The following is a 22,077-nucleotide window of genomic DNA, read 5'->3' as shown; positions in this document are numbered from 1 at the left end:
AAGGTCACTGCTACATGACAAGGGAAGAGACTCGGACTAGAGTTGTTGTTGTTGTTGTGGGGTTTAACGCCATTTTTCAGCACACGATAGGCTATACATGGCGGCCAGTGTTAATGGTGGAGGAAGAACCCGGGAAGAACCACAGACCCACGAGAAGCTACTGGTAGGTTTTCTCACATACCCACATTGGCTGAATCCGAGACTCGAACCGGCGCAGACAGAGGTGAGATGGCAGTGATCCGTAACGGAGAGCGCTTTCGACCACTCGGGGCCCCCTCCGACTAGAGACCAACCTAGACTGGAAAAACAACCCTTTAGATAACACTAGGAAAAAAATACCCCATCAAAAATTTGCGAATAAAATTTATTTATATAAAAGATAACAAACACACACACCTTCGGGGGATACACAAACACATAAAAACACCTTCTTTTTTTTGGAGGGGGGAAATGGGGGATCTGTCTGGTGCATCCCACCCACCAAAGTGTTATGTTCATTCTGGTCACTTTCAGGTTAGAAATTATAAATCAATTAATGAATTTACTAAGTTCTGTGCACTTTTTATCAAATTAAAGTGTACCGTTATTGTAATCGGTTGGGGGTGGGGGTGTCAAACAAACGGGGATGTATAATAAAGATACGAAATGAAACAATTATACTAATTTAGCCAATTTCACTAAAGTTTAAGAACATAGTGTGCCATTGTAAGTGTTACCTATATTCCAGTGTAAATTGTTACACATTGTTCTGTGTTCTGTTCTTCTTCTGCTGAAATCTATCTCGTTCTTTGATGGATAGCTGAATAAAGAAAAACCTATCTTATCTGCGAGTTTAAATGTGTATTGCGTACTGCTTTTTATGTCAGAAAACGTAAACAGACTACAGTTCTTATAACTGATAAATCACTTTTAAATTATTTATAATGGAGATCGATGCTTTGTGCGATTGTAGCTAACGACATAACACAAATCTTTAACAATGTATGAAATAACGTAAACCACACCTGTCGGCTGGATATATTTGTGGCCAGATAATCGGTGAGTGAACACCGAGAAAAAGCCATGCGCAGTATGCTGCCATATTCGTTTATCGTCTGTGCAATGGGATTAATGCCAAATTTATTGGTGTGGATTGAAGAAGTTAACTAAACACGTGCGGAAGAATTCATACAGAGTCTGTTGTTAAGCAAAATTACCCATACAGAGGACAACAAGTCAAATAATATTTTCATAGCAGGCTTGAAAGATTCATGAGGAGTCGACCTCGGTTTGGAGAGGTTAACTTGGGAGATTACTGCTTTTAGCATTGCTAGTTTTAGCTACAATGGTTGATCCCTAGACATTTCAGTGTATAACTTTTAACTCTAAAATAATAAACACCGTCCAAGATCTACAGTTTGAAGTGGGAACTTTTATACCATGGGAAATACATCACAAAAGGCACGCCATATTTCTGGGGACGACACGGGACCGTCCCTGACGGCTGGGCGATTTGTGGACGGCAGTTTTGACACAGACCCTTATACAGGATATGGCCAAGGGGTCGCATATCAGAGGGTAAATATTTTACTAAAATATTAAATACAGGTCACTATAAAAGTTAGAATATATGCATTCTGTTGTTTGATATGAAATTGCAATATATTTCACGCACGTGTTTCCTGTAGCTCATGTGCTCACGTGACATGTCATTTAGTCGATTTGTTTACAGGATTCTCCAAAAACGCTCCTCAAATTATTATTAATTATCTGCTTCCTTATGCGTGGACAATTAATATGTGAAAAAATCCGATGTGCTTTTAAAATGTTTTAAATTTCTTTGCAATATTCTGCTTTTCCCAAAAAATCTCAAATTGCCAAAATGTTTCAGTAAACAAATAAGGATAAAGGTCAAGGTTGCATGTAATTATATGACAGTACAGGAAAAAAAATAAGTATGTTGCTTAATACAAGAAAAGGAATACAATTTTATCCAGTTTGGAAATGTCAAAGGTCAACAGAGAGCTTGATGCTTTTCTCCAAGTAATTCAGGATGTTAGTGTACTGGAACTGGATTCAGGGGTGAGATGTGTTCTCAAAACCTTTTCAAGTGTGATGGTAGTATTGAAAGATCTGTTGTTACTTATTCTTTGCTCAGTTGTAAAGGTCATTCATTCACTTTGGTACAGCCAGGTTAGTTTATTTGATTCTCATGTATACTTGAATGTTTACCTCAGTATAGTGATAATTAAGCCAGTTTTATTTGACCTTGATTATTCAGGAGTGTTTTTAGGCACAATGTTAGTAATTTACATTTCAGATAATGTAGTATAATTTGTTTTGATATTCATCCCTATAACATTTCATAATTCACAACAGCTCTGAGGTATAACTTTTGCATTATAAGTTGCCTTGATCTTCCTCATATAATTAATTAATTTAACTGGTTTGAACTGGTTCAAAAGGCTTTCTGGATGCTGTGTTGTTGTGGAAGAGAAAAAAGAATGGTGTGAAATTTATATGATATTAGATGATTTATCCATTCCTATTACATGAGATGGAAAAGTCAGAAATTTGTTGTCTTCTCCAGAATTTAGATTTTTAGGAAATTGTGCTCTGTTCTGATGTAATTATTATAATCCTATATACAGCGCACAGTATTGGACTTTGTAAACAAAGAGTTTTGTCAGCAGTGAATTATCACTTATAGTATTGCTGGTAGAATCAACCTTTAATATCAGTTTCTGTCAAAGATTTATTGTGGTTTCATTTAGGATGTGTGATTGGAAAAATTGTATGCAAAAGGTTCGAGTAATGATGCAGAAAATATGGATTTCAGTGTAGAAATTACCTGTTTTGCTCTGTTAAAGTGTTGCTATCGTGGAATGCCAATTCAGCTGGTTGAGGAGTAATAGGAGCTGAGGAATGCAGAATATGGTTAAACTGTCAGTTAAGTTTCTTTAATGAAATGGATGTCTCATTACATTAGGCTAAATGTGAGCAGACATTCATTTCATTATTGAATTTGTACCCCTACAGCAACTGACTTTGTTATTCCTCAGATACTGTACCATTCCACTTCAAACAGTTGTAGTGGCTGACAGCAGAGTTTGAAAATCACAACCTCTGGATTGTTCCCGGATGTACTTGATTGGAAAACTACATCAGAATAAATATAGTATGAATAATGCATTTAGACTTGCAGCTGTGCAACAGTGTTAATATGGGCTGCCAGTTACGTGATACAGTACAGTTCATACGATTTTTGGCACTATGAGTGGAGAGTGAATTTGAGAGGATTAAGAAAAATAATCTCCATCTCTAACTGCATCTTGTCAGAGTTGCCATGGCATCTCACAGGAAATTGCTTTGCACACCACACATTCTCATAGATTCACATCCGATGACGGCTGCATTGGGTATGGTTCACTGTTTTTGACTCCAGCAAGCATTCTATAAAGAACCTTCAGAGAGCTTTCAATTTATCTTTTACCAATCAATCACAGGTGCTCTCTTGCATGGTTTCTTCAAGCACTCAAGGTAGCATTCAGAGGGGCAGTCCTTTGCACAAGATATTTACATTGATAAGGATTAAATATTAATTAACGACACTTTTTATTTAAATGTTTGCTCAAGTTTGTGTGTGATTAGGATTTGTAATGTAGCTTTAACAATTGTTCAGTCCTATCACTATAATGTTTGCAGTGTGGCAGTTTATAGTGATGTCTATCACCAAGGCATCATGCTGCAAACATCTAGCATGATGTCCCACCCAGTTACGTTATCCTGACACCATGCGAACCAGTCCTAACACTAATCTCTTAATGCTGAGCGCCAGGCGAGGCAGCTGTTTGTACCATTTTTATAAGTCTTTGGTATGCCTTGGTTGAGGTTCGAACCCATGACCTCCTGCTTCCGAGGTGGACGCTCTAACCACTAGGCCACCGGAGCGGTTTGCTTAAGTATGTCTTTAGCTATTCTGCAGATTGACCATGGCTGACCACAATATGAAAAGGGGGAACATCATGGGGAACAGGGTGTCAATAATGGGAAAACTGTTCTTTGAAACTTTTTCATGTATTTCACCCAGAAGCTTGGGTCCCAGAGTACTTTATCCAATCAAATCATTATAGATAATTCCCAAATTATGTCATCAGCCACCATATTTGTGGTAAGCTGGCAGATTTACCATTGGCTTTATATGGTGTTTTGAAGTTGAAATAAATTCATTGAATCTCAAGATACTTGTATATGAAAATTACATACATAAAGAGAACGCATATCAAGGTTTCTGTTAATATCTATATTTGTGATTGATAGGTTGACTTTGCTTCAGTGTGCCTTGTTCAAAATGGTACATTTTGGTGATAGAATATAGGAGAAACTGCCAGGTTGCTTGTCATCCGTTTCTTTATCTGCCAGAAACAGGCCATGTCCGACAGTATGCTTGAAGCACAAGTGATGGACAAGATTTGATGTCTTATAGATTTTAGAATACTTTCCAACTTTGGAAATGCATGCTTTGCAAAGTGTGCAGTTTGCTTTGGACTCGTTGACTGCATTTACTTTGAAGTAATTCCAGACTAAACAAGTGTTGAATTCAGTATTATGCATAAGCTTGGTAGTACATTTCATAGTGTACAATCACTAGTCAGTATTAATCACCCATTCGATTCGTGCTCTTGAAACAATGTTTTAAATCAAATAAGTTACTACTAAGTTATCCAACTGGCTGGATGGATGCACGTACCACATGAGTCATGTGCTGAAGCAGCTCGGGTATCCAGGGGTAATGTTGCTGGCATGCCAATATCAATGCTGCATAATATTTGTAAGTGAGCATTCAGCTGCTTCAACTTGTGACTGCTGTTCATTGATTAGCAGCACTGCTGGACCGGCTAAAGAACAGATTAACTATAGAGAGTCATAGTTTCATAGTTGTTGGAAAGTTTGCAAGCTATCTAATCTGCCTAGCTATCAGCCAATGTGTATAGTGGAAGTTCAACAGCCACACGAGGCCTCATTGGCTGGTTGGCTGCTGTGATTGGGATGAGTGCATCAAAGGTATTGACAATTTGTTGTGTGCAGACAATCATTGGTAGTTTACACAAATGTGTTAAAAAGCATTTACTTTTAAGAATATATTTTCTTTCAGTTAACCCCCAGATCAAATGTTTATTCCTTAATTTCTATTATTTAATTCTGATTTAAAATTCAAACCATGTCAAGATGAATGTTATGATTGAATTTATATTTTGGAAATTTGTTTACATCAGCACCTATTATTTCTGCTGATACAGATGGTTCTAATATTAAGCCCGATTATGTTGTTGTTGTTGTTGTTGTTGTGGGGTTTAACGCCATTTTTCAGCACACGATGGGCTATACATGGTGGTCAGTATTAATGGTGCAGGAAGAACCCGGTAAACTCCCAGGAAGAACCACCGACCCACGAGAAGCTACTGGCAAGCTTTCTCACATACCTACATTGGCTGAATCCTAGACACGAACCCACGCAGACAGAGGTGAGATGGCAGTGATCCGTAATGGAAATCGCTTTAGACTACTCTCCCCCCTCCCCGATTATGAGTATGGCCGATTAATCAGTACAGCTTTAAACATAAGTAAAATATTCCACAAGCAAATTTTTAAAATTCATAACACTTTTTATTCCATTTAATTGTTGACAAGAAGTAAGGCCAAATTTTTTTTATTTCAGGTCTGCTGACTATCCTTGTTTGTTGGGGGGGGTGGGGTGTTTGTGTCCTGACCCTAAATTAAAATGTCTCCCTAGGTAAAATAATAATTCTGAAAATTTGTGCATGTTATTGAGTTGCTTTCACCAGTACTTGAAGCACTTAAAACATGTATATATATATGTGTGTGTGTGTGTCTGTGTATATATATATTGAAAACAAGATGGCCACTATTGCTTAACCAGCTTGAAGCAGCTGTTCTGTTTTTTAGTGCCGTTTTCATGATATTTGTGCTTGTTTCCTGTTTTCATCTTTGTTATTGTGTTCATTATGTATTGGCTGTTAAATTCGTATGTGTTTCTTCATCTCCTTGTTTTGGAAATGAGAACAATTATTTTCTCAGCTGTCTTGCTCCACTGCTGCAACTTCCACGGTTTTTGAACAAACCGCCATCACGTGATACTCTCCAGTCAACCTGTTTATGCTACGATGGACCCTCATTAATTGCTTTAAATGATCACTCCTTGGCTCTCCACACTACATTGTGCTCTAGACTAAATGAACTGGGACTACATTCATCATTTCCTAAATGTAAACAGAAGCGAAAAAAAGAAATGTTGTTTCAAAGCTGGTCGACGTAGAACAGGAAGAATTCCAGTTATCTCTGTTATTTCAGTTAAACAATTTTTAATTTGTCAACCTTTGTGTCAACTATCCAAAAAATACCTATACACATTGCATTATTCAATGCCCAGTCAATCGGACCACCAGAAAAGCACACAGAAATAGTTAATTTTATCAACAACCAGAATATTGACATATATTTCCTGACAGAAATATGAGCCCAAGTGTGCAGATCTAACACCCACTGGTTACTCCATCAAGTCATTCCCCCGTAATTCTCGCAGAGGTGGAATTGCTGTCATCACAAAGAACACTTTGATAAAACATCTTAACCATACCACAACATTCAATTTCGACCACACATCGTTTGAACTATTCCAAACCACACTCACACTGGAGCAAAGGTCAGTCCATTTTTTCTGCCTATACCGCCTTCCTCCTAGTAGAAAAAAACAAGCTGGCTGACTCTCTCGTTTTGGAGCAGTTTCCGAACCTCCTGGACTATGGAAATTCGATAGGTGGCAACCCGATTATTCATGGAGATTTCAACTTTCACTTTGACTGTCCCGGAAACTCAAATACATCAAAACTCATAGATTCCATTAGTGTTTTCAACCTCAGTCAGTTAACCAACCCACCCACATACATGGTCACATTTTAAACTGGATTCTTCATAGACCTGATAACATTCTATGGTCCTCTCTGGTATCCCATGACCTTGCATCAGATCATCTCTGCATTATATGCCATCTTGATGTATCAGTCCCTAACCCTTCACCTTTATCTGCTACTAAAAGAAACCTCCGTATGATAAATAGAACCAAACTAATGCACGACATCCAAGCTAACCTAACCACTTGCTTACCACCTACTGCAGAACAACTCGATAACTGCCTGCATTCATTGCTTGACAAACATGCCCCAGCTACCAAGTGCAGAGTATCAATTCAAAAGTGTTCTCCATGGTATAGCAGTGTTAGGGACCAGCTTCACATTGCTAAAAGAGACCGCCATAAAGCTGAGAGGCTTTGGCTTTCCACCAGACTCACTATTCATAAGCAAATCTATGAAGTCGCTAAGAAGAATGTCACAAATATAGTCCATGCAGCGAAATCAGCCCACTACACTACTAAGATCATGAAAAGTTCCAGCTGCAAAGAGCTCTTCGAGATTACTAACAAGCTAATGTCAAGGAACAAATCAACACCACTTCCAACTACCTTCTCTCCAGTCGACCTTCCGGACATATTTGCAAATTTCTTCCATGACAAAGTACAAACCATTAGAGATAAGCTTGACACCACAATTTCAATGGACTCCTCATCACCATACAGTTGGGATACAGAATTTGAGCGGCAACCATTAGCAGCATTTGAACCTGTCTCTATGGATTTTGTATGTACAGTCCTGATAAAGAGTGCACCAAAGTCATGTGAACTTGATCCAATTCCAACATCACTGCTGCTTGAGTGCTTAGATCCAATATTGCCTTCATTAACTGATGTTATTAATACCTCTCTCTCATCCAGAGAATTCCCATCATTTTTCAAAACTGCCATTGTAAAGCCTCTGCTGAAGAAACCAACACTAGACCATAACGATTTAAAGAACTACCGCCCAGTTTCTAATCTCCCATTCGTATCAAAAATCTTAGAAAAAGGTTGTTCTATCCCAGCTTGTATCTCATCTAAATTCAAACAGTCTTTTTAGCAATGTACAATCTGCATATCGCCCTTACCACAGTACTGAAACTACTCTTCTAAAAGTAGTTAATGATATTCTCTCTGTGTTGGATAGTGGGAAGATTACAGTCCTCACCCTCCTTGATATGTCAGCAGCATTTGACACAATAGACTATTACTTCACCATCTCCAGCATGTATTTGGCATTCATGATAACAGCCTTACTGTGGTTCAAGTCCTACTTGGTCAACAGGACACAAATTGTATCTGCAAATGGAATACACTCCAGCCCAGTTGATCTGTGTTGTAGTGTTCCATAGGGGTCTGTTCTGGGACCTGTTTTCTTCATTCTGTGTCTCACCAATTGTATGCTGATGACACCCAAATATACAAATCTAGCAACCCAGCTGAAGTTGATGCTACCATCCAAGGTGTAGAGAGGTGCATTTCTGATGTGAAATCATGGATGTCTTGTAACAAGCTGCAGATGAATGATGATAAAACTGAGGCCATTCTGATCACAACACAAAGACTTTCTCATTCACATCCTTTACCTCAAACAATAAATATCAGCAACACCAACATTAAATTCACACAATCAGTACGAAACCTAGGTGTTACTCTGGACAGTACTCTCACATTGCACCAACATGTCATGAACATATGCAAGGCTGCATATCTTGAGCTGAGACGCATCAGCTCCATTCGCAGATATCTTTTAGTTGATGCCACTAAAACACGTGTTCGTTAGTACTTTCAAGTCTTGACTATTGTAACTCAATTCTATCTGGTTCATCTCAATATCTACTCCAGAAACTACAAAAAGTTGCTCCGATCATACTTAGAGTACCACGATCAGAGCACACCTCCCCGCTGCTCTGTACCCTACACAGTCTATCCATTCAATCCAGAATCAAATAGAAAATTTGTTCTCTGTGCTACGTTTCACTGTCGGACTCTAGTCCAACATACCTATCCGATCTCACCCATGTGTACACACCAGCAAGATACTTATGCTCCTCTTCTGATAATCGTATACTCATTATTCCCACTATGAAAACAGTCATATGGTTAGCGTTCTTTTGCATACCAGGGCCCAGCAACATGGAATGAATTGCCCACTGAACTTAGACACAGTGATCACATTCAAGAGGGCTCTCAAAACTCACTTATTTCAACTGCAAGAACAAACTTAAAGATCTAATAATGTTTCCTACCTGAAATGTTCACAGCATGTTTTTTGTTTTTTAATGTTTTTTTACTAATTTCATGGTGTTTGGTTTTGTAATAATATTAGTACAGTATGTTTTTTTATCTAGGTGTTGTCTAATGTTGTAAAGTGCTTAGAGCTTTTAAAAATTAGGCGCTATACAAAGTCTTCATTATTATTATTATTATTTTAGCAATGTACAATCTGCATGTTGCCCTTGCCACAGTACTGAAACTACTCTTCAAAAAGTAGTTAATGACATTCTCTCTGCGTTGGATAGCGGAAAGATTACAGTCCTCACCCTCCTTGATATGTCTGCAGTATTTAACACAATAGACCATGATATATTACTTCACCGTCTCCAGCATATATTTGGCATTCATGATATAGCCTTACTGTGGTCAACAGGACACAAATTGTATCTGCAAATGAAATATACTCCAGCCCAGTTGATCTGTGTTGTGGTGTTCCACAGGGGTCTGTTCTTGGATGTGTTTTTTCATTATATCTTATAGGTGTTGTCTAATGTTGTTAAGCGCTTAGAGCTTCTAAAGATTAGGCACTAGACAGTCCTCATTATTATTATTATTATTGTTCCACTGTGTCTATAGTTCTATGTTATTTACAAACAATAATCTGGTGTTTGAATATCCCAATAAAATTTAATGAAATGTATTTGTCCAAGAATTCTTTATGAGCACTCGTATATTTCCAAGAAAAAGAATTATATATATATATATATATATATATATATATATATATACACAAAGTGGAACCCCACTATAACACGCCTCGATTTAACGCAAATTCGGATATAACGCGGTTGTGACGTGGCTCCTGAAATTTCTTATATTCGTACATGGAAAAAAAAATCTTAAAAGTACATGAAATAGTGTATAGATAAATTAGTATCATTATGGAGGGGAGATCGTGTATGGATTCCAATTTAATATGATCGTGGCGTGGTTCCAGAAATAGGGTGTAAAACGTTTATTATTATTTTGGGGGAAGTTTTTGCGTATAAATTTTAATATAATACGATCGTGGCGTAGCTTCTAACATTTAACAATTTCACCAGGTTCTTAAAGTGTTATGCCAAAAATCAACATTATCGGAAATGTTACTTATTACTGATCCAGTAAAAAAAGCCGCCAGCATGTTTGCTGGGCTTGGTGGTGTTATTGGACGCAATCAGTTGACCAGTAAATAATGTCCGTTTATTAGCTGGAAATTGAAAGGCTATGAAATTGTACATGCGTTCAGCTTTAAAAAAAAATATAAAAAAAAAGCTCGTGACGTTTGCAGGCCTACTGCACTTAGTTCTCGGGATTTACATGTGCATGGGGTTGGCTTATGAACTCGTTATTAATTTCCTATTTTTTTATAAAAATATTTTACTGTTATGGAAAAGCAAGTTCACAAATGCAATTCGTTCTCTGCACTTTGCGCAAAATAAAATTGATTATCATTTTGGGGAAGAGATCATGTATGAAATTGAATACAATACGATATATAATACGATTGTGGCATGGTTCCTGAAATTTTAAATACATGTACGTGTATTTTTCTTGTACCCGGAAAAATACTTTTTTTAAAGTAATAGAGAAATAGTGTGTAAAACGTTTACTATCATTTTGTAGCAGAATTCACTTATGAATTCAAATATAATACAGTTGTGGCTTGGCTTCTTAAATGTAACAATTTTACCAGGTTTTTGAAGTCTTATGCCAAAATAAACATTATCGGAAATGTTACTTATTACTGGTCGAAGAGTAAAGCCAAGTAAGTCATCTTTGTGATTGTCTTCAATTAATTCTGTATAGAATCATTGTTCAAACAATAGCTGACATGTGTTTCTTCTTTAACTGCATAAACAACCAATCAGCAGACAATGCGGTGGTTGATAAAAGATTCTCACAATTTCATAAACATCAAAAAAGCCGCCAACATGTTTTCTGGGCTTAGCGGTGTTATTAGACGCAATTAGTTGACCAGTAAATAATTTCCGCTTTATTAGCTGGAAATTGAAAGGGTATAAAATTGTACGTGTTCAGCTTTACATTTTTCTTTAAAAAGTGACTTGTGACCAATACAGACCTACTGCACTTAGTTCTCGGGTTTTACATGGGTATGGTGTTTGTTTATGAACTCGTTATTAATTTCCAATTTTTTATAAAAATATTTTATCGTTATGGAAAAGCAAGTTCACAAACGCAAACCGTTTTCTGCACTTTGTGCCATGATTAGTATAGTAGTTTTCAAGTTTCTTTTGATAGGCACAAAATCTGAAGTAAAAGTTACATGTACGCTGATGGCATATGTTGATTTGTAATTATTCTGTTGTAGTCGTTCAAATGAATAGGCGTACAAGCTCTTAATTATTGGAAATTTGCAATGGATAAATGTACACGGAAAAATTTTCAGCAGTATGAAATTTGTACAGACACCGTTCATATATCCTGTAAAGTAATGAACCGTACACGTGCTTCGTCTTTCTTAACCTAATTTTGCTGTTAATTTTTTCCATTGAATTCAGACACATAATGATGTGTGACAGAATTATTGAATAGTTTAAATATGTATGCAATTTTTGCAATGGAATTACATATTTTATGGATTAATTTCAAGCCCCAACGGTACGATATCAGATGGCAAGTAAACGGTGTTGATACTATGTTTATGCTATATATTAGACGTTGAATTCAGATACAATGATTAGGGGAAAATATATTGAATATTATAAATCTGTGTGCAATTTTTCAGTGGAATTACATGCATTATAGATGAACTGAATACCACAACGGCACGATAGTAAACGGTGTTGATACCCTATTCATCATATACCGTAGACATGAATACATGTAAATGTGCCAATGAGTTGTTCTCTCAAAAAAGTAAAATACTGCAAAACCCCGCATTAACGCGATCCCGATATGAATGCGATCCAATTTTGTGGACCCCAGTTATCGCGTTATAGTGGGGTTCCACTGTATATATATATATATATATATATATATATATATATATATATATATATATATATATATATATATATATATATTGTAGAAATAGTTGTAAAATCTCGTTTACCTTTTTTTATCCAATATTTTTGTTTAGATCCTCTGCCACATTAGTTGAAATAAAGATTACTTCCGTTCTCAGCCTCGTTTGTTTGTGTGCCATATGGGTCGTTTACACAGACGTCACGACTGAGTACGCAAATACCCACAATGCGACGTGTGCGCACCTTTGCGAGGCCATTTTGAGTCCTTAACAAACCTTTGTCAACATAAGTCATCATGTGTATTCAAGATAATAATCTGATTAAACTGTCGATAAGGATATTTAATTCATCAAAACAATAGATGGATTATAGTTGAAATTAAGTATCCTATAGCACCAAGATAAAAATAAAGCTGGAAGTTCCCTTGCATATATCGAAAAACAGAATAGTGAATTTGAACTGTAATCGTGCATTTTGCTATCAAATAGAAATGTAGTCATTTATTTACAAAGATACAATACTGACAATTTTAAAAAGTGTTTCATATCATATCCCTAAGCTTGTCATCTTGAATGAGCATTTCCTGACAGAGATTTTCGGAGGCAAATATCAGTTATGAATTAAAATTTCATAGCATGTGTTTAATGTCAGAACTTTTATGTACAAATACTTTTTGCGACAACAGGTGTTTGTACCAAAGACAGTTGACAAGCAAATTTAATTAGTATGGTCAAATATTGTATTTGTGGTGGAGATGGTGGCCGTAGGATATCGAATGAAAGCGATAACCATTCAAAGAAGTTTCATCTTCATTGTACTTAAACGAAACATGTGCCTAACGGAACATGACTTTGTGTCGAACGTCAAAATGATGTATTCCTAAAATGTTTTTAGAAATATGAATTTATATATTAACAATTAGCTTTTTAACTTGAACGATAACCAAATGATTCATTTCAGCCCATTAAAACTGAAAATCGTTACATGTTTCTACTTGTTTGTGTATCCATTTGTTTATCGATTGATGTATTTGTTTATAAAAGAATAACAAAGATGGTTGAAATTTAAATGTTTTACTTGAAGAAAACAAGTAGGAAGGTCAAGCATTTGTCTTGTGCGATTAACATGCAAAACATAATGTAATGTATTATATTCTTACGCACAAAATGCGACGTGCATTCGTAATTATGCTGGAAGAACAATGTTATTAGGTGCAGATTTGCGGGGCTAGGAACTCAAAATGGTGGATATGGAAGTGCAAACGTTTTGTGACATCACACGAAAACATTGGGTCAGAACATTGAGGCCTTATTTGGAAACGTAAACAAATCGTAAACATTTGGCGCAGTTCTATTCAGAAATTCTGTGCATTAAAATAGTTTGTCAGCAACATTGAAATTCCACCAAGAAGCCATTATTCGCCACTTGGTTGATAATAATATAGTGCACAATATCCAGATATGGTCTGGCAAGCCTTACATAGAAAAGTGGTCACGGCGCGAGTCTCGCATTATCTGTCATGGCGGACACGGTGAGGTTAGTGTAACCATGCCGATTTATTTTATTGTGTATGGGCTTCACAAATTCAAAATAAGCCAAACTTCAAGTTGAGGCTACCACATCGAAGCTATTAGTACCCGTACTCCTACCTCATGGACGGGGTCTTAACAGGAGCCTAATATCAATAATTTGAACATATTCCTTGCATAGAATGCAGTAAATTGAGTAGCCCTCTTATTTAATACCGGAAGTATCCAAATAATTGTAAAATCTCGTTTACCTTTTTTATCCGATATTTTCGTTTAGATCGTCCGCCATATTAGTTCAAATAATGATTACTTCCGTTCTCAGCCTCGTTTGTTTGTGTGCCATAGAAGGACAATGAGGCCATATTTGGAAACGTAAACAAATCGTAGTAAAAATTTGGCGCAGTTTCTGTGCATTAAAAGTAAATACGGTTTATTGGGAACTTTGAAATTCCACCAAGAAGCCAGTATTCGACGCTTGATTGATAATAATATACCTTAGAATAACCAAATATGGTCTGGCAACCCTTACATAGAAAGGCTCATGGTCGTTCCGTTGTTGTTGTTGTTGTAGGGTTTAACGCCATTTTCAGCACAAGATAGGCTATACATGGCGGCCAGTATAATTGGTGGAGGAAGAACCCTGGAAAACCCAGGGAAGAACCACCGACCCACGAGAAGCTACTGGCAGGCTTTCTCACGTACCAACATTAGCCGAGGCTGGACTCGAACTCACGCAGACAGAGGTGAGATGGCAGTGATCCGTAACGGCGAGCGCTTTAGACCACTCGGCCACTCGGGTGGTTGTTCCGTACCCAAGTCGTTTCGTACCCAAGTCGATTCGTACCCAAATGAGTTGTTTCGTACCCAAAACAATGGTCGTTTCGTACCCATGGTGCTGGTGGTTTCGTACCCCTTTAAAAGCAGGCGACAAAAATTGAAATTAACACCAGTATTGGATCATGGAGAAGAGAAACTTACACAAACGACACTATTGTATCTGCATTCAGCCCCATTATCAAAAGATCGCAAAATGTATAGTTGTTTTGAGGAGATAACCATTTGTAATTTATCGGACACGTTAGTCATTACTAAATAATACCAAGAAATATGACAAGTAATTGTTAATTGGAACTATACAAAAATAATGGACTTGTTCAGTTATTTAAACCTGGCCAACGTTTTTTTTTTCCTTCTTACTGGCAATGTGAATATTTTTTTAATTCCGTTTTGTACATAGATGTTATTATACAGTGAAAACAATACAATTACTGTAATTATCTGTGTTTGGTAAAAATTTTGCCTGGATACGTTTAAGTTAGGAAAATGGAGCTGTAAATATGAGTCTCGCGTTATCTGTCATGATGGACATGGTGAGGTTAGGGTAACCATGCCAATTTATTTTATCGCGTAAGGGCTTAGTAATTTCAAAATAAGCCAGACTTTTTTTTTGGTGCTCCATTACATATGGGATCACTTCGTAGCCTCGACCACAACAAATCAGGTTGATGCTACGACATCGTAGCTAGTGCCACGACCACTTCTCCGTAATGATCCTGCTTCAGCCATCTGCTGAGTGGGAAAATGTTTTGATCAAATGATCATTTTAGCTTTAATGATATTTACAATGAGAAAATGCAGTGACTGAAATACGCCCCCCCCCCCCCCCAAGTACATGTTGTCATTGTAAGAGTACATCTGAAGAACATGACCCAATAGCTTGGCGGCAAGTTCAGAGACTGGACTAGCTGCAGAGTCAGAGTGGTGGGAAAATGTACTGATATTTACAATGACTGAGTTCAGAGACAGAAAGACCCAGTGATGTACATCTCTGTAAGAGTACATCAAATTAACAACTTTACCTTTCATTATTGTGTTCATTTTCAAGTGTAGCCGAATAGGCAGTGCATGTGACCTCGAAATAATATGTAAGATCTGTAGCCTTCAGTATGTCGGAGAATCTGATAAGCTGCACAAAAGGTTCAACCTTCGTAGATCTGATTGGATGAAAAAGAAGCTGCACATAAGCCCAGTCACAGAACACTTCTCCTCCCCTGGCCACACTTGAGTGACATAACACTTATTGCAGTTGCTCACAACCCCAACTGGAGTTCCCAAACCAGGAAAAAAAAGGAATTTTACTGGATATGCTGCCATTGAACACTGAAACCAAGCAGTTTAAACCAAGAAGACTGAAAAAAGACAGCCATGCACAATAAAAATTATCTTTTGCAACCGACACATTTTCTTTTAAATCTCTAAATTTGCTTAATAGCCTATACTGACTACAATAACAATAAAATATCCGGGATATAATTTGCGCATACATAATTTTACATCAAATAACAGATGCCGTTATGTCTCGTTGATTTTTAAGTCAATACATATATTTTACAGTATCAGCAACAAGTTGAAATAAACTAGTTGAAACATAAAACAGTTTAAGGTTTATTTCCTGTTAAAACAGCTATGTAAAGTTTTGGAAACAACCGTTTTTCTGTTTTATTTGTTTGACTTGTCTGTGTTTTGTATTTGCCTTTGAAAAAGACACATTAAAGTCAAAGGTGCTCAGGCTAGTTAGATACTAGTTTCGCACTGTTCGTTGTCGTATATTGCATTTATCTTAATCCCAGACACGTGATCCCTTGCTGGATCCAGTGCACTTGAAAGGATTGTTATTTGCCATATGTTTTGTATTATATATATCTGTGTGTGTGTGTGTGTGTGTGATTTCTGCATGGGGTAAAAAGTGCTAGGGTCAGCAGTGAGAAACAGGGATGGTCAGCCAACCAGAAATACACATTTTTGTGTGGCCTAAAATATTAACATGCATTTAACATGCATTGTTCATTAAGAACTTAGTCTGCTGTTTTAAAACAAGTGAATGTGTAGAGCTATGTTAATCACTTTTCATTAATTTCATAAATGCCACAGAAACCACTAATATTTTAAAATGGATCTTTGATCTGGCAGCTCTAAGATTATTTTTCATAATTAGCTAACAGTTCTTTAGTGTGATGTAGGCTTTGTTTTGTTCCACAGACGGGTATTTTGAAAAACGCATCCATCATTTCTTCATGTTGTTTAGATGACATCTAGGTACTGCAATATAGGTAATGTTCAAATGATGCAGAGGCTTCCATGTCATGTAATCTATGATCCAAAAGAAGTTGACATGTTTCTGAGGATCCTTCTCTCATCCCAGCTTCTTTCAGGTTATATGCATTTATGGCATGGGTTGGAAGTTTGTAGAGGAGATGAATAACTGAAAAGTTAGAGAACTCGACTCAGTTGCAGTAGTTGTCTAAGTTTGATCTATATAAACTCTCATTGGCAAAACCTTTGAACCTCTTCCCCTCATCCCATCCATTTATGGATTCCTAAGAAAGAGCAAACAAACGTTTAATCCTAGGTTGTGAATTGCTGCATTTTCCAAGTGAAATAAATGTGATAATTCATTAGAGTGAAATATGATCAATATTTTTACTGCCACATAGATACCATAATATTTGAGCTATTTTGTTTGGTGTGGAGGTAAGTCTGGGCGCCTTACATGCAAATGAACTAAGTTAAAATCCAATAATGTATGTACTTTTTCTTAATTTGGTTTTTTACTTGCTCTTTTGCCTTGAATTAGGAAGGAGAATGATGTTTGTGCTACTTTCTGTGCAAATACAGTATAATCAAAACACAGCAGAACATTAATGGTAAACCACAAACATTATCATGAGGGATCCAGTAAGAAATCTGCTTCTTCAGTCTGCTACACATTGCATTTGATCATCCTTTGGTCATAATTTTGTTATTAATGGCTGTAATCTTAGTACTATTCATGATGTTGACCAAGCGACCTCTTAACATGCAAGTACATACCTTTGGGCATGATTTAAATTTGTATTAAGCACAGTCACACACATATTGGGTGAAATGATGATACACCTGTGCGTTATCAATTCACGATACACAACCCATGGTATGATACATTATCAATACATATATTAAGTTGATTGTCTTGTCATCTTTGAGAAGTCTGTTGCTGGTTCCTACCAATTTTTTGTGTGTTGACATCTTTGATGTATTTCCAGTATGCCAATTACAGACATAAATCTGTTCATATGCCATTCTCATCCATGACAAGATAAGAAAATATTTTTAATCCAGCCTTTTAGGCCATTTCAGGCTGCTTCATTTGATGAGATGCAAAACTCTTGGTCACCACATCTTCAGTCTGATTAAAGTCAGATCTTCACAGGCCTACATGAAGATCTGACAGCGACCGCTTAGCAGTTATGTTCTGGTGACCTTTGAACTAGCCAATGAAAATAATACTTTCAAATATCTGAAAGTGAATCAAATCATTTGGCACACATTGATGATATTCTTCTGCCACATTGCTTGTCTCCCAGATGCGAAGATAAAAGTCTTCATCTAATTGGCTGCTAAAATTAGTGATTATGGTAGCTACTAAGGTCACCAGACCATGACCCTTAAGTGGTCGCTGTCAGATCTTCACATAGGACAGTGGAGAACTGATTTTAATAAGATTGCCATTCTTTGAAAATATCTGATTTCATATCTCCACTTAAATTTGGAAGGAACAGTGGTATTTTCTTCAAAACAGAAGGAATAGTTAAATTTCCTCATGCCAAAAAAATCTTTTAAAGAACTAATCCAAGTGTGGAGTGGAGATAGCCAAATTCTTCTCATTGTACTTGCTGCAGATGCAGAAAAAGTTCTTATTGCCACAGGTACTTGTTTCTGTAAGTAAAATTTGGAAATTACTGACAATACCCACTCCCCTTCAGCAAATTAAGAAGGTGTCTGTAACTTTTATGATTTTGAATCTGCCCACTCACCAGTTTGTGCTAGTTTTTAAAAAAAAATCACTTTGGCATGGTAAGTGGCTGATTACATGTACTGTATCACCGTAAAATGAAACATTCCGAAATTTTCCTTCTGTTTGAATTAAATACTATATAGGTCAAATAATAGTCACTTATGCGTGAAACTTACCTGATTTGTGTCTATTTGGATTCAGTTTTATTGCATTGCTTCTCGTGGATTACATAGAATAAGCTACAGTTCTGACTGGCAGTCATTGTTATATCCAGGACTTGAAAAAAAAAAAAAATAACCACCAACCAGAATTGATTATAGCAAATTATTTTACTATTTTAATGCATGCACCCCCCACTTCAAGACAGAAGTGTAACCATCAAATTCAAAACAAGATAGGAAGCAACAGATGAGCTAAGTGTAAATGAGGTAGGGAGCAGATTTCAAACCAGTTGAGTTGGTAACGATGTTAATTTGTAGAAGGCAAGTGGCTGTTGTCAGAAACAGGTCTTGTGTTGTGAGGAGCATGATATTGCTCTCCTCGATCTGTTTGTTTACAGTCGATCAGCATGATCAAATCTTTCTTGGGTAAATTAGAGGTTTTTTTTATAAGTCTGACAGGCTCCTCACTTAGAATCAAGGAGGGGTACAATCTGAAATTAGAGAGGCCCAGAGGTCAGGCATTCTGATTTTTTGAGCACTGGAGTGAAGAACTCTTCAACACTGCCAGGACATCTGTTCAGTTCTTCTGCATTCTACAAAACACAAGCCCTGCATTAGTTTTTTTAAATTATTAATCTGACAGAAATGAGTGCATATACACTGTACCTGCTATTGCTTCATCAGATAAATTCTGAATGTAAAGAATAAAAAGGCTAACTACTAATTATTCACAATTACTGAAGAGTAAAATAACTTGTATATGTTAAGTATTGTCTTGTATTGGTTCTTTATGGAAAAACTGTGATTGCTTAGATATATCATTTAATTATTTTACCCCTAACACCTGCATGTTGTGTAAATTCTAAATTTGCACCTTTAGTTTCTCCTTTTTGGGATCAGTCCCAAATTTGTTCCTGCAATGTAAGCTGTTCCACCCACAATAAAATATAACAGTCCACCTTACCTACAGTGTGTTTGTTTTCATTATCTTTTTGAAAATTGAAATAAAACTTTTCATTGAGATTGTTCAGATATCTAGAATTTACATCAAGTTTACTTGATCTTGTGGACAGTTTTATATTCATCATGAATGGTACATGCATATAGTCTGACCCTTGTCTGTCTGTCTTCTATCATACCATGATTTAGCATGCATGTTCTACAGGTCTTTTTGGCTGATTGCATGATTTATGCTAAATTTCTAAAAAGTCTTACAAAATTGTTCATTCTGTTTTCAAGCCCTGTCTTTATTTCTTTATTAAATACATCTAATATTCAGAAAATTAGCCCCATTTTTTTGAAAATTTTTGTTTTTCAATTCTAGAAAAGATCCAGGATTTAGGAACACATTTCTAATATCTCTAGGTCTTAAACTATGTAACAGAAAGGAAATGAAACCAACAGTCTGAGTAAAATTCAAAATTTTTTCCTGATTACAAAGTGAAAAATCGAAAGACACTTATGAATAAAATCCAGAATAATCATAAATGTTCTGTCACATATTGAAAGGTATAGAATGTTCCAAATGAATTCCATTAATCTTGAATATCCTCATGTGCCATAATGATACAAACCAGAATGTCTTGGAATAAGTTCTGAGTAATCCCAAAGTTGTTTTTGTCCAAAAAGACAATACAGTAATCACTTTTTAATTCTGATAGATAAATAAATTATTCCTCTTGAATTATATCTGAACACAACTATAAATGATTTCAATCTTAAAACAGGAGTGAATTTTTGTTTACCAAATCTTTTTATATGCAAACCCCACTTGACCTATGACATAATAGAGTTCCTTTGGAAAAATCCTAAACTCTAGTAAACAAGGTTGGGTCTTGAACTCAAATTCAGGTCAATGTTATTGACAACTTATATTCATGACAAAAGTCAGGTAGGCACAGCCCTCAATCAATGACAGAAATTAAGCACATAATATAGATGTTCCATACACTGACTTGACTTGGGCTTCTCTAAAACGACTTTGGAACTGAAGCTTAAAGCCACGAACCCCTGCTAATGATAGCTTGAAACATACATGTATATGCAAATCAAGTACTTGATCATAGCCTTTAGGATTGTTTGTAGTTTTGGTGCACATAGATTATTAATTTTTGTCTGTTTCCACAACTTAGAACAAAAATGAGACCCAGAAATTAAAAGAACTGCCTTGTTGTTTCAGAGGGCACGTGCGTCCACAGCTAGTCAGGCGGAGGTAAATGAACCAAAACAGCGGTTGTTACCAACAGTCTTCAAGTGGGAGGGTGGCGGAAAAGAAGTCTTTCTAACTGGTAGCTTTAATAATTGGAAGACAAAGATCCCACTCGTCAAGAGGTACATATTTAACTTTTTTAGGATAAAAGATTTTTATTGTTGAAGATTTTCAATTCTCAGGCTTCTTGGTGGCCTTAATTTTCTCATTTGTTCCCAACTGGGAATGGTATGTGTGCAGGTTAATAAATGTCTTTCTGCAATTTGAAGTGATTTTTGTAGATCCTTCTTTACTATGGCAGATTCAGGTCTGTTATTTGTAGTTTGGTCCATCCTTATTTACCTGGACACTCAGTAGCCCAAAGAAGGCGCTAAGAATAGCCCCAAGACGGCAAAGAAAAGCAGTTGCATATGAAGGTAATAGCTAGACTAAACTTTTACTTGTGTCAATACTATATTATACATGTTTTTGTTTCACCAATTATCACATGAAGAACTGAAGTGAATACCAAATTTTCTGGTTAGAATATTTGTGGAATGTATTTTTGGATAGAATATAAACATTCATACATAAAAAAGTAGTATTGACAAAGTGTAAGTGTGGCATTATCTATGTATAAAGATGGATTTCATGCAGTAATGACAATATCCATGTATGTTATATTTGATCATTTTCTGGGCCTTACCCAAAGCAGAAGACTGCATTTCACATCTTGCATTTATTGACTGAAAACACGCTTTTTTGCTAAATTCTATAGTTGCTCAGTGCTGAGAAAATGTAAGAATAGAGAAATAAGATGTCTTCTCTTCATCATATTCACGCAGTATAATGAATGATGCATGCAAAGTGGATTTTCAACTTGTCTGCTCCACATTAACCAGTGTGTATTCTCATTGGTGTATCAAACAAAATATAGTTCAGAATCTCTGTAATTTTATGTATTTAGCAGCCAAGCGTTTTGTACATCCTTTATTCCCATAAAATGACATTCTTTGCTGATGGAGTAAGGTGGTTATTTTTCAGTATACCTTTCAAAGTGACTTTCTTGCGAGAAGTTTATCTACATTGAGCATTTTCATCAGCTGATTAATACCGTCGCACATGCCCTTCTGGGTGCACGCAACATAAAGCCAATCAGTCAATCAGCTG

General features: G+C 36.3%; 1 protein-coding gene across 7 annotated transcripts in view; it reads left to right on the top strand.

Annotated features, from left to right (window-relative positions):
- The first annotated feature begins 1,048 nt into the window (after window positions 1-1,048).
- LOC149805709 (5'-AMP-activated protein kinase subunit beta-2-like) overlaps window positions 1,049-22,077 on the top strand; it is an 85,898-nt gene continuing 64,869 nt past the window's right edge. For 2 of the 7 annotated variants that reach the window (XM_089950378.1, XM_089950382.1), the window contains exons 1-2: window positions 1,049-1,557; window positions 20,899-21,050. In XM_089950378.1, the coding sequence (XP_089806504.1) occupies window positions 1,420-1,557; window positions 20,899-21,050 (290 nt within the window). In that variant the 5' untranslated portion in view covers window positions 1,049-1,419. Of the gene's footprint in view, window positions 1,558-1,721; window positions 2,173-20,898; window positions 21,051-22,077 lie in introns of those variants that run through there. The other 5 variants (XM_089950375.1, XM_089950379.1, XM_089950376.1 and 2 more) reach the window with 5 other exon arrangements.

Source organism: Sinohyriopsis cumingii, chromosome 2 (genome assembly GCF_028554795.1).
Source record: "Sinohyriopsis cumingii isolate HCF-2022 chromosome 2, ASM2855479v2, whole genome shotgun sequence".
Lineage (NCBI taxonomy): Eukaryota > Metazoa > Mollusca > Bivalvia > Unionida > Unionidae > Sinohyriopsis > Sinohyriopsis cumingii.
The sequence above is the reverse complement of the archived record's forward strand: the minus strand, read 5'-3'. Positions and strand labels throughout refer to the sequence as shown.